Below are 27,265 nucleotides of genomic sequence, written 5' to 3'. Positions count from 1 at the left end.
GCTGTGTCTTTGTGGTCCTTTAGAGGGGCCTCTGAGGGGCTGCAGGGGTGAGTCCAGGGAGGTGACTTCACAGAATTGTGTGTGTCTGGGTACAGAAGACCAGGGTGGGAAGAAAGTCTGAGGACGAGGGGCATCACCCCACCCCACCAAGCCTCCCACAGCTTCTCAGTTGCTCAGGGACGAGGCTGGGAAAGTCCAGAGGTGGGGCGCTGGCCCAAGGGAGTGGGTGACAGAGGGGTGATCACCTGACTGAGAGAAGGAGGGGAAGCAGACAGTGCCCGGTGGGGTGGGAAGGAAGAGAGGACGGGACAACCCTTGAGGCCCCATGACCTGCAACTAGCCATGCAATCGAGGGGTTCCCGCCCCCTCTCCGGGTGGAGCAGGGCAAGCAGGGAGCCAGGTGTCTCCCAGAAGGAGGAAGCTGCCCCAGCTCAGGGTGTGGGGAGGCATGGCATGCTTGTGCCAGGGAAGGGTGACAAGGGAGCCGCCAGGAGGTGCGGGTGGCCACTAGCCGAGCCAAGCGGCCCACAGAGTGTGAAGGACTGGACGGAGGGAGGTTTTGGTGCCGTGCACATAGGTATGTGTGTGCAAGGGGACGTGACGGGAATGGCACCAGTGTGTGTACAGAAACGGGAACTGGTATGTGGGTGTGGGCTGAAGCAGGGGCTGGGGCATCCCGTGCCCCCAGGGCCGGGGCTGGGCTGGTCCTGTGCTGGCCGGGCAGGGTGATGGGGCCGAGCTGGGATCCTAGCAGCCCTCGGGGAACTGCAGGCACTTCTCCACCTGTCTGCTTCTCCGCTGGACCCTGACCCATGCCCAGCTCCTGAGAGCGGTTAATTTTGGACTTGCTAACTTCTTGAAGGTTTCCTTGATGGGCAGCCCTGAGCTCCGTGTGGGTGTAGGTGTCTTTGCTTCTGGAGGGCGCTGTCATATGGTGAGCTCCAATCCATGCCCCTGTACCCTGCTCCTGCGTGGCTGGGGTGGGAAGGTGATGCTAGGGGCTGGGGAGGATCTTGGGGAGGAAGAGCTCTCTGGAAGTCATCTTGACTGTGGATAACACTGTTGTTTATTCCCAGCAAACAGGCCAGAGATAGAAGGGCACAGTGGGGAGCAGGGCGAGGAGGGCAAGAGGGTAGGGAGGCACGCCGTCCTTTTGGCTTTTAAAAGTCAGCCCCACGGGAGAATTCTGTACAGCTTGTTTTCATGTCTGACATCCTCCTGGACATTTCTTCTCTGAGTCTAACTTGAATCCCGCTTGCTGCACTGAAGGCCTGTTTCCCCTTGACTTACCATGGCACGGGGCCAGCTTTCTTTTCTACATGCTCTTGGCTTTCTTTCTGCCATTCCAGTTTTTCATTCTAATCTACAAATTATGATCTTTCCAGTAACCTTTTCTTAAAAACAAAACAAAACAAAACAAAAATCAACCAAATATGTCACATCCATACCAGCTCATCAGTGTGTGTTCTCTTCTCTGTCTTCCCTATCCTGACACAAGCCAAACCCTGTGCCCAAACTGGGCTCTGAGCTTTGCTTCCCCACCCTGCATTCCCCTCGGCTTTTCCCATAGCTTATTCCTTTGCCCCGGCAGGTCTCCCCTCCTTCCACTGTTGAGGCTAGCGTGGTCCTCACATAGCTGCTTCTGGTCTGAGAACAGTAATGCTTGTCCTCTGACCACCCTGCTGGTGACCTCTGTGCTTGGGCTCACCTTGAGCTGAGCTACACTATGGTTTGGCTAGCAAAGGCACACATCTCTCCTTGTCTTATATGGATCTTATTTTTATCCTCCACCTTCCCAACATCCCTGTTGAACAGGGCTCATTCTCTCTTCCAGGGAGACTTAAAGCCCAAAGAGGACGCGTGAGTTGCCTAAAGTCACACAGCAAGTTAGAGACTCAGTTCCATCACTTACTATATTGGTAAGTTCATTTAAATCATTCAAAAATAGTTTTACTGAACACCTGTAGGGTGTCAAGTTCTGTTCCTTAGTCTCTCTGAGCTTCACTTCCTCATTGATAAAATGGAATTAATAGCAATACCCACTTCAAGGATTTTAAAGAAGATGAAATTTAATAACCTCTGTGAAGAAGTGTAGGTTTTTGGCACAACGATTACTCAAATGTTAATTTTTATTAATATTATTATTGGCTAGATCTGGACTAGATCTTAGGTTTCCTGTCCTGTGCTTCTTCCATTAATGTTTTTTTTTAATTCATTCATTCATCGATTCATTTGTCTGATAACGATTCCAGGGCCATTCCTCAGGGTGCCTGAGCCCCAATTCTGTAGCAACATTTCCAGTTGGTTCAGGTAGCACAAACTCTTCCCCTGGGGGCAGGCTGCCATTCTTTCAACCTGATACTCTGGTTCTCAAAACCTCCCCCTGGGGTCTGACAGTCTCCTCTGAACCTGGAAGCCTTTCCTCTTCCTCCCTGACATCAGAGGCTGAACACCTCTGATTTCCATCAGGTATTTCTCTCTTCATCCTTCTTCCTGGGCTGAACTTGCCATGGAGACTCTGCATAGATCCCAACACCCATCTCACCCTGACAGGCTTTCCCCTTCCTGGGATAACCTATACCCTCCAAGTCACCTTCAAAAATTTCCATAACCTCAAATGGCTCCTGCCACGCCTTTCTAACTGACTAGGGCTTGGGCTGTTGCCTGGGTTAAAAGGACCAACAAATAAACACAGACACTTCTTTTAGTAAAAAGAATCCCTTGTGTTTCTCTAGAGCCTGGGGGAGCGTGGAGCACTTGGTAGCTTCTGGTCACCCTGAGTCCCCCAGCACCCGGTGGAGGTGAGGGGCGGTGGGTAGGTGCTTCCCTCTGTAGCCTCTGTAGCCACGACACCTCCTCCTGGCAGCTCACCAGGAGCCTCAGGCTGGCTATGTGGGGGAGGGTGGGGAGGGCGGGGAAGGCAAACCAGAACTCCAGGTACAACGCCGCAGTGCTACCGTTTATCTCCTGGAAGTCAACAAGTGGACAATGGTAGGGACACAGTAAAACCCAGAGAGGCCACGCCATATTTCTGGCAGTCCAGGGCGCTTTGGACTCTTTAGGAGAGTAGGGAGCCAGGAAGGACAGTGACCTGCTATCATGCACAGCCTCATCTGGGTCTCCCTTGGTGGGACCACCTTGACCTGGAGTTGACCACCACCCGAGTGATTACAGTTCTGGGATCCACCCCCAGAACCCCTTGCTCGTTCTCAGGACAGAGACACAAGTGAGAGAAAAAGAGCCAGGTTTCCCTCGAAGGCCTATACTTGGTCCTGGCCCCAATCTGGGTCTCATCTGGCCTTGCTCAGAGGCCCCACCTTCTCCTTCCCTCCCAATCAGATGCCCAGAGCTAGCTGGCTCCCATGTTTACCCTGGGTTGATCGATTGCCTGGATTGGGGAAGAGCACACAACTGGCTGGGGGAAGACCATGCAGTCACCTGGGCCACACCTGCCCTTTGACCTCCTGTCACCCCTGGCAGGCTTTGATCCCTTCTGGCCTGGAAGCCAGAGGCTGCGCTGGCGCCACTCACTGGCCCCTGTGGAGCTGGGCAGCCAGGCCAGCGGGGATGCTGGCTGGCTATAAATATGAAAAGGGACTCGGAATGAAAGACCCCAGCCTTTTCATCCCAATCTACCCCTGTGTGGTCGTGGGCAAATCACTTCATCCATCAAAGCCTGGATTTCCCCCTCTGCAAAATGGACAAGCTAAGACTGGCCCCCTAGTTGTTCTCTGAGTCATGAGAGGAAAGCCTAACTTGAGGTGTAAAAGTCATTGGGAATTTGGGAACAAAATCAACAGCCCAACAGTATCAACCAAGATTCCAACAATATGAAATATGACAGCAATATTCCAACAACAATAAAAGACGAGGCTGGAGGACGAAGGGGTGGAGGGCATGCCATCGGGTTATACAGCTTATCACTTCTCCCACCCAGCAGGTCCTGTCTCACCATCCTGCCCACTCTCGCTCTGCGGCCTCCCAGTCCGTCACGTGGCTATGGACAGAAAAGTGGCAGTCCCCGAGGACGGGCCTCCCGTTGTCTCCTGGCTCCCTGAGGAGGGAGAGAAGTTGGACCAGGAAGGGGAGGACCAGGTGAAGGATCGGGGCCAATGGACCAACAAGATGGAGTTTGTGCTGTCAGTGGCCGGGGAGATCATTGGGCTGGGCAATGTCTGGAGGTTTCCCTATCTCTGCTACAAAAATGGAGGTGGTGAGTTCATTTTGAGGTAGGCGTGGTGGGGCGAGCTGTGCCTTGACAGCCAGGCAGGGCCTACCTGGGCACCTCCTGCCTGCTGATGTGGTAACATGGAAAGAGCGTGCAATGGAGTTGGAGGGCCTGGGTCTGAGCTCTAGCTCCACCTCCCAGTCCTCCTCCATGAAATGGGATGATGCCTCCCAGGGCCACCAAGAAGGATAACTGAGGTAATGGGCAGGACCAAGGAATCTGAGGGTCCAGTAAGATATGATCATCATAATGAATAACAACAGTCCTTTGTGATTCTGTACAATGTCGGGTGCCGATAGGATTCATACATTCAATCAGTATTGTTGTGGGCCTGTCATGTGCCAGGCATTGTTCTAGATGCAACACAGAACACATTCTGTGTGTTATATTCCAGTGCAGGGTGACAGATTACCAAGAGGTAAAATGCATGGTATGTTGAATGATGAGGAGTGGAATGGTGAGAAACCAAGCAGATAAAAGGGGTAGGGAATGCTGGATTGTTGGGCAGGGGAGGAGGGTTTGAAATGTGGAATAAGGTGACCAGGAAAGCTTGTGTGGAGGTGGTGACATTTCAGAAAAAGACTTGAAGGAGCTAAAGGAGTGAATTTTATAGATGGGCATTCCAAACAGAGGGAAAAGCAAGTGCAAAGGTCCTGGGGTGAAAGTGCACCCAGCATGTTTGAAGAACAGCCTAGAGGGCAGTGACAGATGGGGAGAAGAGTTGCAGAAGAGATCAGAGAGGTAACAGGGCTCACATCTTGTAGGCTCTGATCTGAGTGAGATGGGAACTGTTGAATTTGAGCAGAGAAATATTATGTTGTCTATGATTTTTTTAAAATTAAATAAACATAACTTTATTATTTTTCAGCACCCATAGAATAAGTAGGGGCATGTTGGGAAGGGGCCAGATTAATCCTTTTATGCGTACAATTAAATGCTTTTAGTATATTTATAGAATTGTGCAACCATCACCACATTTGATTTTAGAAAATTTTCTTTTTTTTTTTTTTTAAGGTTTTATTTATTTATTCATGAGAGACACAGAGAGAGGCCGAGACACAGGCAAAGGGAGAAGCAGGCTTCACACAGGGAGCCCGATGTGGGACTCGATCCCGGGACTCCAGGATCATGCCTTGGGCCGAAGGCAGACACTCAACCACTAAGCCACGCAGGTGTCCCAATTTTAGAACATTTTCATCATTCTGGAAGGAAGGCCCAAAGCCATTAGTAGTCACTCTATTCCCTCTCCCTGACAGCCCTTGGCAACCATTAATCTACTTTCTGTGGCTATGGATTTACCTATTTGGAATTTTCATACAAATGGAAGTATTTGTTTATATGAATTTATTTGTGACTGGACAGATTCATCTTTGCCTTTCGAAAATACCTTTATTCTTTTTGTGGAAATTTTACACATTTATTGTGAAATCTGAAACATTCCAGAAGGGTAAAAAAGAAGAAATATTCCTATTTAAAAATAATCATTGTTTAGAAAATCCTTCTAAACGCTATTCATATTTAATTAAAAAAATATTTCTTTATTTATTTTAGAGAGGGCAGAGGGGGAGGAACTGAGGGGGAGGAGGGAATTTCAAGCAGACTCCCCGATGAGTGTGGAACATGACTCGGGGCTCAATCCCACGACCCTGAGATCATGACCTGAGCTGAAATCAAGAGTCGGATGCTTAATTGACTGAGCCCCCCAGGTGCCCCCATATTTACTTTGGCAGGTATTTACTGAGCATCTACTGTGTATTTTGCTCTATTTCAAAACTTAGAGTTATTACACCCAACTGCTTGAACCTATAGCCCCAAAGAAATAGAAATGGGATTTCCTGGCAGGTCAGGGCTACGGAGGCAGGATGGGGAATGGGAGTGAATGCTGGCCAGAGATTAGGGACGACAGGGAGAAGTGATAGGGGCAGTGACTTGTTTCTTTGTCCTATGCCAGGACAGGGCATTAGTGCTGGAGCAGAAGATGACCCAGGCTGAGTCCTCCTTTCATAGAGCACACGGAAGCTTCTTGGAGTGTTTAGCGACTTGCCCAAGACCACAGAAGTAATTGGTAGCTGCAAGCCCTGGAAGCCTGGTTCACTGGCTCCCACATCTCTCACCCTGCCATCTGAAAAGGAGAAAGAATGAGGGTCCCGGAGATAGGTTTTTGGGTTTGAGTGCCCATACCACCTCGTCCCACCTGGTGGCTGCACTGTAGCTGGTCATGGGGCGGCATGGGGAGAGAAGCCCCTGTGACAGTGTGCAGTGACACTGGGCTGAGCCTGGGTCATCTGTGAAGAGGCAGTGCCAGATGGCAGTTACTGGGCAGGGTCTGTGTTCATCTCATTAGCTCTGTCCCAACCGAAATACCTGGGGAAGACATGCTGACACCCCTCTACTGGGTCTCCCTCATCTCCCCCCATGTGAGGGAGCTAACCAAGGTCATGGGCCCCAATCTGAGGCCACTGGTCTTTGGGGCTCTAGGAAAGTAGGGATGCAGTTTTCCTTATATCAGACAATTTAATAATGGATCTATGACTTCACTGACTAACTCAAATGTCAACTTTTTGCTCTAGGCTGGAATTGTACTAACTCACTGTGATAACAGGGTTTATCTCAAGCTGACCATAAATCTTTAGTCAGTTAGGATGTGAAGGCAATCTGGCTGCAACATCTGTCACCCCACTGATTGCCAGGTTTGATTCGGCTGATCCAGCCAGCTAGGTGGGTGTCCCCTTCCTCCTGCACTGCTCCATGTGTGTTCCTCCTGAAGCTGTGCAATCAGCTAAGAGGATGACCTTCTTTGATAGGGGAGGACAGTATAGGAGTAGCTGTGCTCCCTGCTAGAACGTCCAAATGAACTCTTCAGTTCCATTGGTAGGAGAATGAAGGGTAGTCAAGCTTCTAAGACTTCAGACACAACCAAATGAGGCACTGCATGTGGCAGTCTGCCTTTCTTAAAAAAAAAAAAAAAAAAAAAAAGAAAAAGAAAAAAAGTAGTTAAAAAGGAGTTAAATATGTTTTTACTGATATATTCATCAATTAATAATTAATTATTAGTTAATAAACAGTTCAGTAGGGAAAAATCTTTCAAGAGGAATGAAAAAAATGGTGTTATTGGTGCAATAATGTCTTTGGTTTCAAAAAAGCAGGAATCACTAAACTAGATCATCCTCCAGAGTTTCCAGACTGTCAGTGGTTCAGGAGCGAGTACTTGGCAGAGATAGTAAGGCATACCTGAGAACAAAGGGAGGGAAATGATAAACACATCTCAAGTCCTGAGATCCCTGAGGGGCCTCATCAGGCTGCCTGTGCCTAGAGCCTGGGCAGATGCCAAGAGGATTGTGGGCCAGGTCAGTCTCTCCTAGTGAGGATTCTCACAAGTTCATTGTGGGGGGAAGACATTTGCAGAGATAGTGTGTTGAAAACCCCGGAAGAAAGCCGAGGATGGAGGATGCTCCTGTAGGCGCTCCAGAACCAACCTCCTCCCACTGCCTGCTGAGGCCCAGGCCTAGTGCTGACCTTCTAGGGCAGACTCAGCCTGAGGGTGGCCTGGCTCCAGGCCTCCTGAGCTCTCTCTGGCTTCTGCGGGGCAGAAGTCTACACACCAAGGGTAGAGCTGAAGCTGTCTCCTTCAGGAGAGGGAAGGATCTCCACACAGCAGGAAGGGGCCCATGGATCACACGCCGCTGTAGACTTCCAGTAAAGTGTCTTCTGGGAGAGCCCCTGAGCCCAAACACTTCTCCCAAACACTGCCTCTCAGCCTCACCCCTGTAGCCACCGAAGCCACGTAAACTGGAGTCAATGGTGTTACTGGCACTGGGTTTAGGAATGCTCTGGTGGTACTCAGAACGTATCGGCAAACCTGGGGGTAAGTAGGACTTCAGGACTTGGAGAATTACTGGCTGTTGTGGCTCTGGAGGGCCCAGAAGACTCACACACAAAGCCTTCTCCCTCACTTTCACAAATTGCTACTGGCAGTTCAGATCTGTATGAGAGTCTGGGAGGGCGATTTGGAAACGCACATCAGAGAACCTTAAAAAAATGTTCAAACCCCAAAGGTGGAAGCAACCCAAATGTCCATCAATGAACAAATGAGTAAACAAAATGTGGTATACACACATGAGGGAGTATTATTCAGCCTCAAAATGGCTTGGATAAACCTTGAGATATTATGCTGAGTGAAATAAACCAGGCACCAAAAACATAAGTACTGTATAATTCCTCCTACATGGGGTGTCTAGAAAAACAATTCATAGAGAAAAAGCAGAATGGTGGTTACCAGGGGCTGGGAAGAGGTGGGGAATAGGGAGTTAGTGTTTAATGGCTACAGAGTTTCAGATTGGGATGGATGAGAAGTTTCTAGAAGTTGATGGTGGTGGTGGTTGGATAACGATGTAAGTATACTTAATGCCACTGAACCATACACTTAAAAACGGTTAAACAGGAAAATTTATGTTATATATATTTTATCACAAAAAAAGCAAAAAGAAATTATGCATACCCTCTGATGTACCAATTCCTCAACTGGAAATTTATACTAAGGAGGCAATCAGCCAAGTGCACAAGGATGTTGACAATGGATTACAACCAAAAAGGCCAGTAGAGGTACCAATGAAATGAATTAGGATAGTGGAATACTATATGGCTATTAAAATGATGACATCTATATTTATTGATATAATAGGTTCGTGACATGCTTTTAAATGGTTATCAAGTAACATATATTAGGTTCTCATATTTGCCAAAAAAATACTATATATATGTGTGTGTGTGTTTATAAGAAAATTGGAAGGCTATACAAAGTGTCTTTCCTTTTTTCCCCCTTTGTACTTTCTACTTTTTCCTACAAAGTAACATGGATTACTTGCAAGGCATTATAATGGGGTGGGTAAGAGCACAGAGTCAGAATCCAACCACCTGGCTTTGTGCCTCTGTTTTTTCATCTGTAAAATGGAGATAATGATGGTAACCTGCCCCATGGGAGGTGGTTCTTTGAGAATTCTGATGTCGGTGGAGCATTTAGAAGAATGCCTTGCACACGGTACACACCACATAAGTGCTAAGTGTTATTATGGTGCAGTAAACAATAATCCATTCCCCCTTGGTTACACTTCTGGGGTGAGGTATGTATGTATGTCTTAGTGACTGAAGCAGGCGCTGGCAGTTTAGGGTGTCTTCTAATTGCCTACTTTGCTGGATGCCTTTTCAGCCTGGCCTCCTGTGTGGGCCCGTAGGTCAGGCCTAATCACATGGCTGCCAAAACCCCAGTGCCCGAGAATCTGCCTGAGTGGAGGAATGGACTTCTCTGCTGTGACCCCAGTTCGGATCAGAGCTTGGCAGAGGGGGAAAAAATCCATCTGAAAACTATTAGAGGAAAAATAATTTTCCAAGGTGTTTTTGTTTGTTTTTCTCTAAAATGTAGCAAACTTGATAATTTATTAAGCATATCAAATTATACAGAACACAAGTTTCAGTTCCAAAAATAATCATTGGACTAAGTTTGTTAAGCACACCGAGAAAATAGGCAGTGCATCTGTTAGGATTTCCACCTAAACGTTCACCCCTTCTTCAAAGGTCTTCCCTATCCCCAGTGGGGTTCAGACTAGAAAATTTCTGCCTGCCTCTGTTTGCAGATCAGAAGCCAATATGGGGCCCCGGGAGGGTGGAGAGGAAGACTGAGGAGGCCGAGCAGTGGGACGCAGGTCTCCTGGATGGGCCGAGGACAGGATGGAGGGCTCAGCCCCTGCCGATCTTCTCCTTCCACAGGGGCCTTCTTCATCCCCTACTTCATCTTCTTCTTCACCTGCGGCATCCCGGTGTTCTTCCTGGAGGTGGCGTTGGGCCAGTACACCAGCCAGGGCAGCGTGACAGCCTGGAGGAAGATCTGCCCCCTTCTTCAGGGTGAGTGCTACCCTTTGCTCCCCTGCCAGGACCACCAAGTTCCCCCACCCCTTCATCCCTCCTCCTCATTCTCCCGGCTACCACCTTCTTATTCATCTACTCTGGGTCCTGTGCTCAGTGCTGTGGGGGAAGTAGGAAGTGTCATCAGGCTTTGTGGGACCCAAAGGTAATAGGTCCTGGGGAGGAAGGCACTCCTCAAGAAAGACAATACAAGATTACCTGGGCAAAATTGGATGCAGAGACTTGGAAGGGATGCTTGCGAGTGAGGAACACTGGAGTTTCATCTTCACCAGCTTCCTGGAAAGCTATCCCCATGTTTACAGCAATGCCCCAGATGGGCCACTGGGGTACATAACCATAGTGATGATGATGATGATTATGGCTAACATCTACTATCCCTGCTGTGTGTTAGGGCTCAGGGAAGCCCTTTACCTGAATTTCCTCATTGGATCCTCCAGTAAGAATTCTCTTAGTTATTGGTAGATGAGAAAATGAGATCATTTACTAAGGATTTGAACCCAGGTCTCCCTGAGCTGAAAATTCATGCTATTTCCTATGTTAGGGATTAGGTTAGGGGCAGTTCCTGTTCTCTCTATGGATTTGCTGGCACTAATGTGAGCAGCTTGGGGTGTCCTTCCCCCCCAATCCCATCTTTTTTTTTTTTTTAAGATTTATTTATCTGCTTATTCATGAGAAACAGAGAGAGAGAGAGAGGCAGAGACACAGGCAGAGGGATAAGCAGGCTCCATGGAGAGAGCCCGATGCGGGACTCGATCCCAGGTCTCCAGGATGATGTCCTGGGCTGAAGGCAGGAGCTAAACCACTGAGCCACCCAGGCGTCCCATCCCCGCCCTATCTTTAGTTGACTGTGCCAGTCCCCTGGGGGCCAGTGGGAAAACCAACCCTTGTTTTTGTGAGGTTCTCTGCATACTTGAAATGAGGGGAAGACTGTTTCCCTCATGTCAGTCTCTAAGGAAGCCTCAGGGGCTAGGCTACTTGGGGTTAGTGTCCAGCCTGATAGGCTGGACAGAGGTGGGCATGGTGGGAAACACTGGCTCCTGGGCAGGCTGTGAATCTGACCACTGATTGAGGGTCTGATTGCAGGGACCAGGCCAGTCTGGTACTGATTCCTCTTGGAATTATGTCCATGATTCCTCATGGACCCCTATAGGAGCAGCAGTGAGGGACTGAGGCAGGGTGATGCTTGGCCCACATACACGTCTACTTAGGAGGTCTAGGTCCTCAGGGAGAGCTATGGCCTCAGCCAGAGCACAGTTTCTCAGTGCTCTGCTCTAGACCCTAGCAGGATCCTGATGTCCTGCCCAGTTAGGCTCTATCCCTGGGGCCAAGCGAGCTCTTGGATGGCACACACAGGGGCTGGCGTCTCTGTACTAACACTCCAGGAGGGTCTTCACTGACAGGGTGAGCAAACTAAGCATCTCCTAGGGGTTGGGGGAAGGGATTGCTGCTCCTTTCCTCTTTTCCAAGCTGAAGAGACAGAGAAGCCAAGGCCTGGGGTCTCAGGGACAGAGGCTCATCAAGGCACCGGCACCTATGTTGGTGGGAGGGTCCAGGCTGCTTACCACTTGCCTTCCCCCGGCCTACCTGCACCTACCCGGCAGTTGGCCCTCCCAGCGAGCCTATGCGTGGGCACACAGAGAACACCCCCTGTGCTCACCCCCACTCCTTGCTCAGTTCACACCCAGGCACGGGCTTCCTCCCCCAGATCACCCCTCCTGGCAGAGGTGCCCCCCCACCGCGGGTGTTTACGGGGCGATGGATGGGAGCACAGCGCCTTCCGGCGGCGGCAGCGCGGGCCACACGCTGGCCCCTTGTTTGGGTGTGTGGGTGTCTGTATGCGCGCCCTGAATATTCCGGCCGGTCTCCCCGGGGTCCCTCCTGGCCACCAGCAGCCCCGCCTCCACGCCCCTCCCCAGGCCGGGCCGCCCCGCCACAGTCGCTCTGGGCGCCCGCCCCCACCGCGCAAGGCTTTGCGGAGACCCCGGCAGGAAAACACGGGGTGGGAGGCGCTCTGGCCCCGGCGGCCCGGCCCGCGGGGCGCACGATCCGGGCGGGCCCGGCCAAGGCCAAGGGGTGCTTTTGTCCACAGTCCGCCCTGGCGCGGCCGGTCCGTGAGTCGCCCTGGAGCACCGGACGCGCACCCGCAGACCCGCTCTCCTCCGCCCGCCTTCACGCCCCGGCCTAGCAGCCGCCCTGGCAACGTGCTACTTTTGAAATGACCGTGGAAAAGATCCCACATTTGCAGGAGCAGGGGTGGGGGGAGGGAAGCGCAGGGGAGGTTTGCAGGGGGGTGGGGAGGCGGGCTGCTGGTGACTGCCCTGCCCGGGCTCCCTCCCAGCCTCCGAACCGCTCCCTCCCGCGTGTCAGAATCAAGCGCAGGTCTCCTCCGCCCACACTCCGCCCCTCACTCCCCGCTGAGATGGCCTGAGACCCCCTCAGGCTCCAGGTTTCTCTACAGCCCCCCCCCCCCCCTTTTTCCTTGCTGGTTTCTTTTGCTTTTGTTCTTGAGACTGATTCTTACCAAAATTTCCCTACTTACTCCTTTGCTCTTTCTACCCTCTTTCCACCTTACAAGTCGCGTGTGATTGTCATAGAAAAACTAGAAAATGCAGATGGAAAAAAGGGGGAAAAAACTTTAAAAAGTGAACTGAAATCCTATCCCCTAGAGAACCACAGTTAACTTTTGGAGTTTATCTCATTAAAAAAGAAGAAGAAGAGATATATTCAAATATATATTGCAAGACTGGAAGGATGCAAACCAGAGCATTCTGCGACCTGTTCTTCTTATTTAGGAAAATATGCTGTCCATGGCTTCTCAGGCCAATAAACAAAAGCAGCGGTTCTCATCCTGTAGCACCCGATATCCTTCTAGCCATGGCTGGGGGCTTCCGTGTGACTCTTTTGGACTGTTGGGCTAACATCAATCTCTTGGATTCTTGTTTTTGTTCCCCCATTGCCTCCCCTGCTCCCCAAGGCATCGGTCTGGCGTCTGTGGTCATTGAGTCCTATCTGAACATCTACTACATCATCATCCTCGCCTGGGCTCTCTTCTACCTGTTCAGCTCCTTTACCTCTGAGCTGCCCTGGACGACCTGTACCAACGCCTGGAACACAGGTATCGTGGTTAGGGCCCCTGAGATGGCGCCTCCCCCTAGGGGGCTGGGCTGCCCATGGCCTACAGTGACAGAACCCAGGGCAGAACTTGCCTCAAAGCCGAGCTATGAGGGTTTTGGTGCAGTCCTGCTGGCTGGCCTGCCTGTGGGAACCTATGCTAGCCCCTAAGAGGATGGAAAACCCCGCAGGACTGTGAACATTCTCTGCCACTGCAAAGGGATTGTCACTCACTCTGTGCCAGGTGCTAGACATCCAGGGGTGAGCATGAGCAACCGGCCCCAGCCCTCCCTGAGCTTACAGTCTAGTGATAGAAACAGACAAATTAATAAAATAATTACAAATTGCGATGGGAAAGAAATTGCAGAAAGTATGTTACAGTGGAGGGAAGAGCTGGCTGAGGGCTGAAGGATGAGAAAGAACTCACCATGTGAACAGCATGCGGTATGGGGGAAGCACAGGCACAGGGACTCAGCCCATTCATGTGTTGAATGGAGAGAGAGTGGGCAAGTTATGGGGGCAGAGGGGACCTGAAGTCTGTCAGAGGTAGGTTGGCAGGGTGGCCAGAGAAACAGTCAGATTCACAACAAGAGCTGTATGAGGCACGTGGCAAAGGAGGCTGGTCCCATGAGCCACTCCCGGTAAATGGCATCCAAAGGAAGCTTTTGGGACTGGGAATGATGGGGACTGCCGGGCTGTAGGGTCAGAGGGCTGGAGGGACCAGGGTGTCAGGGCATCTCTCCCCATCTGGTCCCTAGCTAACACACAGCCACCTTTGTTCCCAACAGAGCATTGCATGGACTTTCTTAACCACTCGGGAGCCCGCACAGCGACCTCCTCTGAGAACTTCACCTCACCTGTCATGGAATTCTGGGAGTAGGTGCTGGAATTCTGGGCGTGGATGCCACATATCAGGGGCCCCAAGTGGGAAATTTGGATGTCTAAGGCCTGGGCTTGGAATGCAAGTTTAAATCTTTCTGCTCATGCTCTCCAGCACTTACCTACCTACCACTTCACGCATCAGAGATCTGGGGAAACACATCTACCCATACTTGTCCACCTACATACTCCCAATGACTCCTGAGTCCACCTGTGTCCACCTAGACTTCCACATTTATCCATGTCGACTTGTATCCTTGCACCCATACACACCCCCACACATCTACCTACAGCTTCACACCTACACACACGTGTCCACTGGTGCACAACGATAGTCTGCCCCAGTTTAGGAGAGCAGATTGTGCACATGACTGCCCAGCTTCGTGTTCAGTGATGTCATGTTGTTAGCTTGAATTGGCCAAGTGAGAGTATTTGTACTGCAAAATTGGCAAACCCTGCTCATGCCTCCACCCTCCCACATGACTATGCACTTATATCTGCCCCTGTTCACATGTGCTCACCTTTGTTCTTACACAGGTCTGTCTCTACCTTCACACTTACCTAAAGACCACATGTATTTACCAACACTCACATGTGTCTACCTACACCCTCACACATGGAGGCCCTCATGTCACCCAAACCTTACACGTCCACCAACATTCATGCACTCACATTTCCACCAGTCCCTACGTTCTTTAGATACTAAAATATACCAGCCCCTCTGTTTGATCCCCATCTACATGTGCATCATGCGTATGTGTCTACTCTCCATCTACTCATCCACACATTACTTACCACCCTCACTCTCTCTCTCTTTCTCTATCTCTCTGTACAACAGAGAAAGCTGGATGTTTAGAAAGACAAAGATACCTATGAGATTACGTGATTTGGTCTTCTAACAGCAGGGGCATACAGACCACAGGTGGGAACATGGCATGGCCATGGGGGAGGTGCAGTGGGATGGGGAGGGGAAGCCTGGAACATGAGATCTGTGGGGTCAGCTCTAAGAATCAAGAAACTTGAAGTCAAAGGCAAGTTGCCCCTTTAGCCTTTCACCTGGCTTTTTGTTTTTTCCATCCTCAGGAGACGTGTTTTGGGCATCACCTCAGGCATCCATGATTTGGGGGCTCTGCGCTGGGAGCTAGCTCTGTGCCTTCTGCTGGCCTGGCTCATCTGCTACTTCTGCATCTGGAAGGGAGTCAAGACCACAGGCAAGGTGAGATGTTCTGGCCCCGGATAAGCACTCTGTGGCCCCCAGAATCCAGGGGGACACTCACAGTCCCTCTAGAGGACTGAAAGAAAGAGTAGTTTAAGGGAGAGGCATGGTAAGAACAGGGGATATGATAGGTAGGAAGAGTTTAGCTCTGTACGAGGAAAGACTTTCTCTCTCAGTATGAATATAAAAGACCTGTTTACAGAAGTAGCATACAGAACAAAATAAGGAATATAAACGTCCCCCTAATCACTGTACGAGCCAGCATGGTAGCCATTTGGATCTACTAACCCCCGTTAATGTGTTGCTGTGTTGCCTTCCAGATTTCCATATATGTATGTTTGTGTGTATCTGTATCTATTATGTGTGCATATTATCCAATTAGGACCATACCCTTTTATGACTTGCTTTTTGTCATATGTGGTATGAGCCAGCAAACAGAACTGTCTCTGAGGTGGAGAGTTTCCAATCATCAAAGGGGTTCAAGCTAAGAATGGATAACAGTGGCTTATTGTGTGTGGAGAGAGTTCAGATTTGAGCAATTATTTCCAACCCAGGGACTCTGAGGCTGGTGCTTCATGCTTTTTAAAGCCAGGAACAGACAGGATACTGACCTTTCTGATGAGCCTGTTCCAAGGGCAGCCTCGGGTAAGGAGCTGAGCTTGGTCAGGGGCAGACTGGATCCCTCAGAGTGTCTCCATAGACCAGAGCTCAGGCCACCGCTGCTCCCCCAAGCTTATGCCTGGAAAAGTACAGTTACGTTTGGCCACAGGTCACTGTGCCAGTCTGCTCCCCACCCCCCTCCCAGGACCCACCGCACCAGGGGGCATGGGGAGAACAGCCAGGATGAGGGATTCCAGGAGATCACATTCTGGATTTTAAAATAGTCTTTGAAATGTTATGGCTGGAAGCTTGTGCCCCTCCCTGTCCTTTCTCCCTCCTTGCCCTGCTGATGTGTATCTCACACTCCACCTGCCTGTGGAGCCTGAGACCCACTGGAATGTGTAAAGGAAGGTGTGGGGAGTTGCAGGTGCTTACACCCTCTTGGCATCTCTAGGGAAGTGTTGGACACTGAGCTGAGTGCTAGTCGTGCTTCCTGAGGAGGGGTGGCAGGAGGACTGCCACAGCTCCCTGGCACCTCCGGGCAGCTGAGTCCCAGCAGGAGTGACCTGGGCCTGTTTCCCTCCAGGTGGTGTATTTCACAGCCACGTTTCCCTACCTGATGCTGGTCATCCTGCTGATCCGAGGCATCACCCTTCCCGGAGCCTACCAGGGTGTCATCTATTACCTGAAGCCTGATTTGCTTCGCCTCAAGGACCCCCAAGTAGGAGCTGTGCTGGGGACCATATCTCTGTTGTTTCCCACCCCAAACCAGAGCGGTACTTTGGAAAATCTCTGGTTGCTTTTCTCTAATATAGCTATCTAATTGTTCTTTATATAGAACAATTAGATAAAGATCTCTTGTAAACCCACCACTCAGCTATCATCTCTATGAACATTTCAGTATATTTCCTTCCAACCCTTTTTCTAGTTGGTATGTGTGTCTGTGTTTTAACATAGTTGAGATAATTATATAGAGATGGATCTTTTTACATTTAAATTATATTTTCCATGTTATTAAATTCATTTGTTAATGTCATTTTAAACGCTTGCATAATACATCCTCCATCTGTCATCCATTCAGTCACTCATTCACTCAAAATGTGCTGAGGACCTGTTGAGTGCCAGCTAGTGCTCTAACGATGGAGTAGGGCAGTGGGCACAACAGACAAGGCTCTGTGTCTTCTGAGCACTCACACCCAGGGCAAGCGTCATCAACCTTCTCCTACTCTTGGACATTTAGTTTTTTATGATAGTACATACAGCTGCAGTGGACACCTTGTATTTAAATCTTTGACCACATCTCTGATTGTTTCCTGACAGTAGTCAGACTTAGTTAGAATCACTCCCTCAAAGAGTATGAGCATTAATACTGGCTTTAGAGAAATGTAGATTTTCTCCACCGGTATGAGAGGGCACCCTTTTTTTCTGCAGGGCCCATGAGAGATTTGATAATAATTCATTTTAACCTTTCATCTTTGGTAATTTGAGAGATTGAAATAGTGTCATATTGTTGACTTATTTTTTAAATTTTTAAAGAGATCTTATTTATTAGAGAGAGAGAGAGAGAGAAAATGAGTGGGGGGAGGGGCAGAGGGAGAAGGAGAAACAGACTTGAGGCTGAGCATGGACCCTGATGCAGGGCTCAATACCAGCTGGACACAGGGCCCAGAACCCTGGAGATCATGACCTGAGCTGAAGTCAAATGTTTCACTGACTGAGCCACCCAGGCACCCCTCTTTTTTTATTTAATTTTTTTTACTATTGCGGGGCTGGACATTTCCAGGACAGATTTACTGTGCATTTCTATTTCTACCTCTAGGACTTGTCTGAGCACATTCTTTGCCCCTCCCCCTCTCCCCTAAGGAGTCCTGGGTTTTTCTTTATATTTTGAAGTGGCCCTTTGCCCCTCTTGTGGCTGCCTGAGGCCCTTAGTGCTTGTGGAGTGAGCCAGATGCTCTCAGTTCAACCCTGAAGGGCACTGCCACTCCTCCTAGGAAACCCAAGTAGTGGCGCCTACTGAATGCCCCCAGAGCCAAATCTAAACACCCAGGGGCCCAGCTGGGTCTGAGGGGTGACAGGGTGGCACCCTCCGCTCCCCTGCCACTCTCTTGTGGTCTCCCGCAGGTATGGATGGACGCGGGCACCCAGATCTTCTTCTCCTTCGCCATCTGCCAGGGGTGCCTGACTGCCCTGGGCAGCTACAACAAGTATCACAACAACTGCTACAGGTAGGGTTGAGGGTGGGGGTGGGGGTGGGGGCGGTGGAGGGAAGAGGCTTCCTGGAGTGTAGCCAGGGAACCACAGCTTCTGTTCCAGACTGAATTTCTTTCTCCCTCCCGTTTCCCTCTCACCTGCCCATACCTGATCTTTGTCCTTCCCCCATTCTCTCCTCCATCCCTCTCCTCTTGCATCTTGGCCACTCCCTGCTCCCCCTTACTGTCTGTGGATATCTCCTCCCCCACACCCCCTCCTGAGGGGTTCCTTGCTCTCTCTCCCCCTCCTGGCTCCTCTGCCTCCCTCCCCTCCCCTTCCTACCTCACAGGGACAGCATCGCCCTCTGCTTCCTGAACAGTGCCACCAGCTTCGCGGCTGGCTTCGTGGTCTTCTCCATCCTGGGCTTCATGGCCCAAGAGCAGGGGCTGCCCATCTCTGAGGTGGCCGAGTCCGGTAGGTACTGCTTTGCTGTCGGACCCTGAGGGGAAGGAGGAGAACACAGACTTCCCCTACAGGGTCCCAGGCAGGGCTTCAGGAGCTGGCTGATGTGAACCTTCTCAGCATCTGGGGACACTGCTTTGCCTTCTTACTTGTGGGAGGGAGGCGGGAGAGGGGACAAGGGTGGGGGGGGCAGGCCTGCAGCTGTGTGTGTGGGTGGGTAAGTGGAGGAACTGGTGCACAGCCAGCGCCCCAGAACCAGGATGAAACTCCCTTGCCCTCTTGAGCCTCTCCTCTGCACACACACACTCTCTCTCTCTCACATGTGAGCACACACACTCTCTCTCACACTCACACACACTCACACAGTGCCTTGGGAGAAGGCTCTTCCCCGAGGGCAGAGCTCTCTGGACCCTGACAGTGCTGTGTGCCCAACAGGTCCTGGTCTAGCCTTCATCGCGTTCCCCAAGGCTGTGACAATGATGCCCTTATCTCAGCTGTGGTCCTGCCTTTTCTTCATCATGCTCATCTTCCTTGGGCTGGACAGCCAGGTTTGTCACCCCACCCACCCTGCCCTAGTGACCTTCTTGCCTTCTCCCCATCTCCCTTTTCCCTGACCATATATTCCAAGTCCCCCTCCTCTTTTCAGGGCTTGTCCTTGCAGTTGGTTGGGTGACCCCTGACCTTGAGGGGGCCACCTGCCTTTTCCCCTCAGGACTGACCCTTCCCCAAGCACAGGTACCCCCCGAAAGTCCCTCTAGCCTCCTTCCAGCCAATCAGTTCAAGCTGCCCAGCCCTGCCCCCCCCAGCCTTGGGGACAGAAAACATGTCTCCCCCTCCAAACCCAAGGCTGGGACCGTCTGTTGTAGAGACACAGGCAAAGGCAGGGCCAGTCACCCCATTTCTGCCCTGAGTCCCTCCCGTGCTCCTGTGTGTCAGCCTGGGCGAGTGGGGTGAGTGGGGTGAGAGGTGGCTAGGGCAAAGCCATGCTGGGGAAGGCCCAAGGGCAGGCGGTGCCTCTCACCCCAGCTCCCCTCCCACCCGCAGTTTGTCTGTGTGGAGTGCCTGGTGACAGCCTCCATGGACATGTTCCCCAGTCAGCTCCGGAAGAGTGGGCGGCGGGAGCTCCTCATCCTTGCCATTGCTGTCATGTGCTACCTGGCGGGGCTTTTTCTGGTCACGGAGGTGAGCAGCAGTGTGCGGCCTGCAGGCTGGGCTCCGGGTGAGGGAGCCAGGGGGCACACCTTCTTCATCTGCTGAAAGGGGGTGTTGACACTTGCTCTGCTTCATCACAGCGCCACGTTCAAGTTAGCTCTTTTGGTGTCAGGTGACAGAAACCAAATGCCAGCTGGCTTACGCAGAAAAGGGAGTTTTGGGGGGAGGGCAGGGAACTGAAAAGTCAAGAGAGAGCTTGGTTTCAGGCGTGGTTGGATCCAGCTGCTCTAAGGACATTATCAGGAATGCCATTCTTAGCCAGATTTCCCTCCTGATATTAAAGAATGCTGGCACAGCTTCAGGTTTACCTTCTACCACCCACCCAAGCCCAGAGGAAGGAGAGGGACCTTTTCCTAAGAACACGCTAAGTGCCCAGCCCTGACTCCTCTTCAGGCCTGGAGCAGGGAGAGGAGTGCGTGCAGAGTGAGGTGGTGGCAACTCCTACGAGACATGATGCTGGGGATGAAACCGTGTGTGTCCCACGTTCCCAAGGTCTTTGCAGCTGTCACGGCTTGTTGTCCTGATGTTAGACCAGGGCTCTGGGGGCAGGGGCAGTCAAGGCAAACTCCTTTGAGTTGCAAGGAATGGCTTCCCAGGGGCTGGGCAGGATGGGTGCCCGGATGCTGGAGCGGGTCCCCGCCTGCCCTGGCCAAGGCCCTAGCTCCCTCACTTTGCCGCAGGGCGGGATGTATATCTTCCAGCTGTTTGATTATTATGCCTCCAGTGGCATATGCCTGCTCTTCCTGGCGATGTTCGAAGTGATCTGCATCAGCTGGGTGTACGGTAAGTGCAGGGGGAGCGGGAGCGGGAGCCTCTGGGGTGGACACTGAGGAAGGAAGATAGGCCATCCAAAGGTCTTTCCCAATCAGTGGCTCTCTTTTTAGAGGATGGGCTGGGCCTGGATCTGGAGCAAACATGGAAAGGAAAGGACAGTCAAAAAAAAAAAAGGATCCCTGGGTGGCTCAGCGGTTTAGCGCTTGCCTTTGGCCCAGGGCGTGATCCCCGGAAGGGCACGATCTGCCCAGGATGAGAGATGGGTGCGCTGGCCCTCTGCTTTCTACGAGTCTTGGATTGCTGCCCTGGTTCTTCTCACTGGCAAGTCCATCCACCACGGGCACCCCATTTCTCATTATGGCAGATAGAGCTGGGGCAAAGACAAACCCATTTCCCGCAGTTGTGAGAGGAATCAGAAACAGCAGGGAACACTTTTCTTGATACAGAAGCTGCTGGAGGCCCTTGCCAGTAGGAGTCCTAGCCAGAAGAGACTTTTTAGAGCCACTTAGTCTGAGCCTCCACACATCCCCACGTTCCCTTTCCAGGTTAGCACCCAGACTTTGCTTGAATACTTCCACGAACAGAAAACTCATTCCCGTGTTTGCAAGGTAGCTTTTCTTGTTGTGGCTGTTACACATTTTTTTTTTTCTTATACTGAAGTGAATTCTGCCTTCCATTGACTTCCACCACTGGCCCTACCCCTCCTCCATGTGGGAGGTAACTAGCCAGTGGTGCTGAATGCTATAACATCCATGCCATTATTGTTTTTTAAAGATTTTATTTATTTATTGATGAGAGACACAGAGCGAGAGAGAGGCAGAGACACAGGCAGAGGGTGAAGCAGGCTCCATGCAGGGAGCCCGATGTGGGACTCGATCCCGGGACCTTGGGATCATGACCTGAGCCAAAGGCAGACGCTCAACCACTGAGCCACCCAGGCATCCCACATCCATGCCATTACTATGCCTGATGACAGTAGCAGAGAAACTTTTGTGCATTCAGTCGATGCACGGCTGAATGCCAAGCAATGTGCTGATTGTGGCATACATTGTCTCGCAAGCCACACAACAGCCCTTGGCAGGGGAGGTGAGGCTCAGAGAGGTAGGTCTCTTGCCTAAGCTCCCACAGCTGGTAAGTGGAGGAGGCATCATCATACTCCAGGACCATCTGGCTCCACTGCGCCAGGTTAGGGGGATGCACTGCTAATGTAACAAGGCGCGGGGCAGAGAGGGTGGGTGGGTGCCATGTAGTGGGCATGAGTAGGAAAGCCAGGAGTAGGAAGGTTTTTATTTTGCTACCTAAGCCTTCCTATCTGGTGGCCTTCCTCTTCTTGGACCTGTTTCTTATCTTCTCACTTCAAGCATCTGATGTCTTTCTGATTTTCCTCTATTGCTTCTCAGAACTTGTTCTCAGAGGATCTGATAAATTCCAACACAGTGAGGCCTAAAGAGCTGAGGAACCTTAATATTTTACACCTTCCCAGCAATATCTGGTTGTTAACTGGGGGAGAAATTTGGAAGCCAAAGGAATGACTCCCTAATGGAGGCATTTCATGCACACTAGTAATCAGTGGGAAGTGATTTTTTTTTGGCTGAGGAAGGAAGATAGGCCATCCAAAGGTCTTTCCCAATCAGTGGCTCTCTTTTTAGAGGATGAGCTGGGCCTGGATCTGGAGCAAACATGGAAAGGAAAGGACAGTCAAAAAAAAAAAAAAAAAAGGGATCCCTGGGTGGCTTAGCGGTTTAGCGCTTGCCTTTGGCCCAGGGCGTGATCCTGGAGTCCCTGGATCGATTCCCACATCAGGCTCCCAGCATGGAGCCTGCTTCTCCCTCCTCCTGTGTCTCTGCCTCCCTCTCTCTCTCTGTGTCTATCTCTATCATAAATAAATAAATAAATCATTAAAAAAATAAATAAATAAATTAGTTTAAAAAAAAAAAAGTCAGTGCTTTCACAAACACAAATCCAGCCTCTTGCCATCTTTCTTGAGAAAGCAGAGTGGTTCCTCCAGACTCCAGAATCTAGACTGTCGTTCCTTTTCTGTTGGCTTCTGGCCCTCTGTGAGTTTAGCATGCTGTGCTTGCACAGTGGGACCTTTGCTGTTTTGGTGTTTTGAATTGAAACTGGATTCATCTCTGCAGCATGGATAAATGAGCATTTGCATCACCATTATGGCATTTTAGGCTCACATCCCCCTCTGTGGTTAGGAGTTTAGGGTCTTTGCTCCTAGACAAGGGGACAGAGGATTGCGCCCTCGAGGGCACCCAGCTTTAGGGTGGCAGCCCCTTCTCCCTCTTTGTTCCCCGCCTTGTGGCTGGGGTGCCAGAGACCCATCTCATTCTTGTGCCCTGATCCAGTTTCCCCTCACAGGGTGGCGGGAAGAGGGCAAAGCCAGGCGAGTCCTCCCCAGATACGAACAAACTGTCTCCTTCCTCTTGTTCTCACACTTTTCTCCCTCTGTGCCTGAGCAGGGGCTGATCGTTTCTATGACAACATTGAAGACATGATTGGCTACCGGCCATGGCCCTTGGTGAAGATTTCCTGGCTCTTTCTGACCCCTGGACTCTGCCTGGTATGTGCCCACCCAGCTACCCTCCTGCCTCCAGAAGACTTGGGGACAAGGAACAGCATGCCTGGGTTACCTGCCTGTCCAGTGACCTGGGGAGGCCGGTCCCTTTCCCCTTCTGGGTTGGTTCTCCTGCCCTTCCTTTCTGGGGTTGTCTCAGCGGCTTTACCATCATTACTCTCATTCCAGTTCCTGTTTCATTCCTTTCTCACAGCGTTTCCATCCACTGCCCAACTTCCCAGTTGGTGGTCTCCTTCTCTCTTCCTGCTTAGGGCTCCTCCACCCCTACCCCCTTCCTCAGAGCTCCTCCTGTCTCAGTCCTTAGCACCTTGGCCCACAGCTCATGATGCCTTTTACTATTTTACCTCAGCGATACACCACAGTGCATGAATTCGTCCTCTGTCCCTGGATATTGAAGCAGGTGAGGAGAGGACTTCAAAGGCTCTCTGTCTTATCTGCATCCATCCCTCCCTCTCCTTCCAGGCCACCTTCCTCTTCTCCTTGAGCCAGTACACACCTCTCAAATACAACAACATCTACGTGTACCCTCCCTGGGGCTACTCCATCGGCTGGTTCTTGGCTCTCTCCTCCATGATCTGCGTCCCACTCTTTGTCATCATCACTCTTCTGAAGACCCGGGGTTCCTTCAAGAAGGTAGGGGCTGGGGGAAGTGATACACTGCAGGAGGGGTTTGCTGAGAGAGGTTGTAGGCAGGACACCATGGCTGGGGCCCAGCTCTGAGTGTGGGGCACCCTTCAGTCTGATGGAATCTTAAAGAGAATTGCTTTGAAGACCAGTCCAATGGCTTCATTTGCAGAAACATTCAAAAGTCCTTGAGTCCTAGACCTTCAGAATCCTATCTCCAGCAGATCATGTGGGCAGGTTACCAAAGGTAAACTGTCAAAGGCTTAAGAAGGAAATAGAGTCACAACAAGAACTTAAAGATGCCCAGAGATTTAAAGAGCACAAAGTCCTTGCTGCCAGGAAACTAATAACCAGCCCTCACAGTTCATTTCATACCCAAGCTCCTGGCTTCTTTCTTATCTTAATTCTGCCTGGGAACCACATGCAAAAGGCTCCCTGTTTAGAGTTTAAGGCATGCCTACCTGGCAGGGAATAGAGCATGTCCCACAAAGACCTTACACGTGTAGAAATCTATCTGGTGGGGGATCCCTGGGTGGCTCAGCGGTTTGGCGCCTGCCTTTGGCCCAGGGCGCGATCCTGGAGTCCCGGAATCGAGTCCTGCTTCAGGCTCCCGGTGCATGGAGCCTGCTTCTCCCTCCTCCTGTATCTCTGCCTCTCTTTCTCTCTATGTCTATCATAAATAAATAAATAAATCTTTAAAAAAAAAAGAAATCTATCCGGCTTGCAAGTAACGGAAAACCCAACCTACAGTAAGCAAATAGGCTTACTTTCTTTTTACATCAAGAAGACCAGAGATGGGTGCTGTTGGCATTGGTTCAACCACCTAAAGAGGTCATTAGGGACCAAAGTCCTCCTGTATTTCTGCACTTCCATCCTGAGCAGGTCTTCATCATGATGCTCACCACCTCATGGTCACAATATGGTTGCCGTGTTTCCAGTCATCACATCTGCTTTCAAGGCAATAAGGAGAGGGAAGAGATGACACCAATACCAGTAAAAATAGTAGTACTAATACTCATAAGAAGTAATAGGGACTTATTGATCACATTATAAAAGCAATAGCGAGAGGAACAAAAAATGGGTACTTTTTGACCAACTTACCCTGTGCCAGGTACTATTCTATGAGCTGTGTACTATGGTTATCTTCATTATAGATAAGGCACAGAGGGGTTAAATGGGTTGCGTAAAATTGCACAAGTAGTTAGTAAGAGAGCCAGGCCTGGAACTCAGCCAGTCCATGCTCTTGGTCACCATGTTATTGTCTCTCCTCTCTTCTCAAACTTTTTGTTCATGTATTCACCCAGATTCTATTGACTGCCCCCATGTGCCTGGCTCTGTGCTGGGCCCTGGGGATATAAACGAGACGAAACATCTGTGCCTTTCTCATCAGTAGCATCCATTCATTCTCTCTTTTCTCCACAGCGCCTACGACAGCTTACCACCCCTGACCCCAGCCTGCCACAGCCCAAGCAACACCTGTATCTGGATGGTGGTACCAGCCAGGACTGCGGGCCTTCCCCAACAAAGGAGGGACTAATAGTTGGGGAGAAGGAGACCCACTTGTAGGATGTGGCCAGCAGCCAGGTGGCTATTGAGCCAAGAACCTCCTCTGTCAGGGCCACTGCAGTGACAGCCTTTACCTCTGCCCCTTACTCAGTCCAGCTATGAACCTCTGCAATGTCTGTGTGTGTCCTCAGCCAGAGGCCAGGCTGCTCTCTCCTCAGCAGGGCAGCTCTTCTGGTGGGCGAGATGTGGTCCTGCTGCAATACGCCATCCTGTTGGAACACACCTTCTTATTTATAAAGAAGGGTGGTCTTTTTTGAGTCCACCATCTGATCTAACACATTACACTGTGTGGGAGCTCCCACTGCAGGGACATTCCAGCTTTCTATACTTATGTGTTGGGAGGGTAGCCCTGACGGGAGTACATATCACACATTGACTCGGAGATCCCGATGGAACACAACATGTTGGAAGTGACAACTGAACGCACCATATTGGATTCTGACATTCCCTTAGAGGGGTTCCTTCATGAGGCTTAGTGTTCTGGAGTCCGTGGGGAAGGAACTAGAGAAACAAAAAGCCTTCATGAGCCATCATTGTCTTGAGTTTTCCTGGAGGCTTCTTGAGGTGTCCCTAGTCCCACACGCCTCTTGCAATGTTGTCCTCCACTCACGGAGCACTGGATGGAAGGGACTCAGAGGTGATCCCTAGGCTGTTCTTTGAACAGCTTAGGGTGTCTGTACTATGCCCAGGCAGACATCACTAATCGATGACAGAGTCTCTCCCACCTCACAGGCCTTCCAAATATAGTGCTCTAGGCAGCTCCATTGGCCACCCCACTTTGGTCCAACCTCTGGACTTTGTGGGTGAGGAGACTGAGGACCAAAGAGAGAGTGACTTTTTCAAGTTCACATAGCTATGCCTAAAACCTGGCCTCCTTGTTCTCAGGCCATGGTTCTTTCCATTATACCCTCCTGCCTTGGTTAACAAGCAAGTACAGATCACCTGCTACCGTGTGCTAGTCTTCTCTGCCTCACCCTGTTTCTGTTTAGTTCCACTGTCTTGGGGTGGGAGGGAGAGTATCCCCTCTATAGAGGGGTGAGCAGCTTTCCCTAGATTGGCATCTTCTCTGCCAGCCCATATTCATCTGACCAGATTTCCTCTCTGGGTCCTTTTGTTCTTGCCACTTTCCATCTCCACTCCCTCTAGAGATGGCTCAGAGTGTGTGAAAGCCTGTTGGTCTCCCATGGAGAGAAAGGGGCTGCGTGTGGGATGCTCCTCTTTTCGTGTCCCTACCAATTGATGCCAGGCCCTCCCAAAGGCAAGGGAGGAGAAGGAGTAGGGGTGGGATAGGCCACTTCAGGACAGTTGCAGGGGCAGGACCTGGGAGCTGGAAGAAGGGAAGCCACCTGTATACGCCTGTGTATCTGTAGATAACCACCTGCAGTGATGCATAGATAGATGTCACGCAGAGCCACTGCCCAGTGGCCAAAGCAAACATCTATAGCCCAGCGAGGGTGAGTTCCAGTCTTAGAGCACCCAGCGTCCTTCACCCAGCTCGGTCAGGGCTTGTGAGAACAAGTACGATGGCACACTGGGCACAAGCAGACGTCCAGACCCCTGGATTCTGCCTCACTCAGACTGTTCTGCACTCTTGTGCTCACTTTGGTTACACTAGCTGGTGGGTGGAGAAGGGGGCGGGCGAGACAGGGATAGGGAGAAACTGCTTCAGCCAGATTGCTCTCCTGTGTGACCCTGGGGGACCTGTCGGGCAGGTGTGGCGCTTTCTGCTGCCGCCTGGTGGCAGATGGGAGCAGTGCCGCCTTCCCTGGCGCTGGCGCTCCCATTAGGAGCAGGATGAAGGTGCTCTCACGCTTGCTCTTGCTGGCTGGCTGGCTGAGCATTCACTCCTGTGTATGTTCTTCTCCCCTAGAAACTAAATACTTCTCACATCCTCCTC

General features: G+C 50.9%; 1 protein-coding gene and 1 long non-coding RNA gene across 10 annotated transcripts in view; one reads left to right on the top strand and one right to left on the bottom strand.

The window, feature by feature from the left end:
* The window catches only part of SLC6A12 (solute carrier family 6 member 12), a 31,095-nt gene extending 4,788 nt beyond the window's left edge, over positions 1 to 26,307 (top strand). For 2 of the 9 annotated variants that reach the window (XM_077871533.1, XM_077871529.1), the window contains 15 exons: positions 1,835 to 1,919; positions 3,938 to 4,213; positions 9,992 to 10,126; positions 13,122 to 13,262; positions 14,047 to 14,134; positions 15,221 to 15,353; positions 16,540 to 16,674; positions 18,078 to 18,181; positions 18,496 to 18,620; positions 19,044 to 19,156; positions 19,653 to 19,790; positions 20,501 to 20,603; positions 23,063 to 23,163; positions 23,641 to 23,811; positions 25,225 to 26,307. In XM_077871533.1, coding sequence (XP_077727659.1) covers positions 4,000 to 4,213; positions 9,992 to 10,126; positions 13,122 to 13,262; positions 14,047 to 14,134; positions 15,221 to 15,353; positions 16,540 to 16,674; positions 18,078 to 18,181; positions 18,496 to 18,620; positions 19,044 to 19,156; positions 19,653 to 19,790; positions 20,501 to 20,603; positions 23,063 to 23,163; positions 23,641 to 23,811; positions 25,225 to 25,368 — 1,845 coding nt within the window. In that variant the 5' untranslated portion in view covers positions 1,835 to 1,919; positions 3,938 to 3,999 and the 3' untranslated portion in view covers positions 25,369 to 26,307. Of the gene's footprint in view, positions 1 to 20; positions 578 to 862; positions 935 to 1,834; positions 1,920 to 3,937; positions 4,214 to 9,991; positions 10,127 to 13,121; positions 13,263 to 14,046; positions 14,135 to 15,220; positions 15,354 to 16,539; positions 16,675 to 18,077; positions 18,182 to 18,495; positions 18,621 to 19,043; positions 19,157 to 19,652; positions 19,791 to 20,500; positions 20,604 to 23,062; positions 23,164 to 23,640; positions 23,812 to 25,224 lie in introns of those variants that run through there. The other 7 variants (XM_077871535.1, XM_077871531.1, XM_077871532.1 and 4 more) reach the window with 6 other exon arrangements.
* LOC144297435 (uncharacterized) lies at positions 15,026 to 18,782 on the bottom strand. Its single transcript, XR_013364466.1, has 3 exons — positions 18,489 to 18,782; positions 15,965 to 16,092; positions 15,026 to 15,325 (listed from the first exon to the last, which is right to left on the bottom strand). It is a non-coding gene; the product is annotated as an uncharacterized LOC144297435 (long non-coding RNA).
* Positions 26,308 to 27,265: the final 958 nt, after the last annotated feature.

The sequence above is a fragment of the Canis aureus genome, chromosome 25 (genome assembly GCF_053574225.1).
Source record: "Canis aureus isolate CA01 chromosome 25, VMU_Caureus_v.1.0, whole genome shotgun sequence".
NCBI classification, from domain to species: Eukaryota; Metazoa; Chordata; class Mammalia; order Carnivora; family Canidae; genus Canis; species Canis aureus.
The sequence above is the reverse complement of the archived record's forward strand: the minus strand, read 5'-3'. Positions and strand labels throughout refer to the sequence as shown.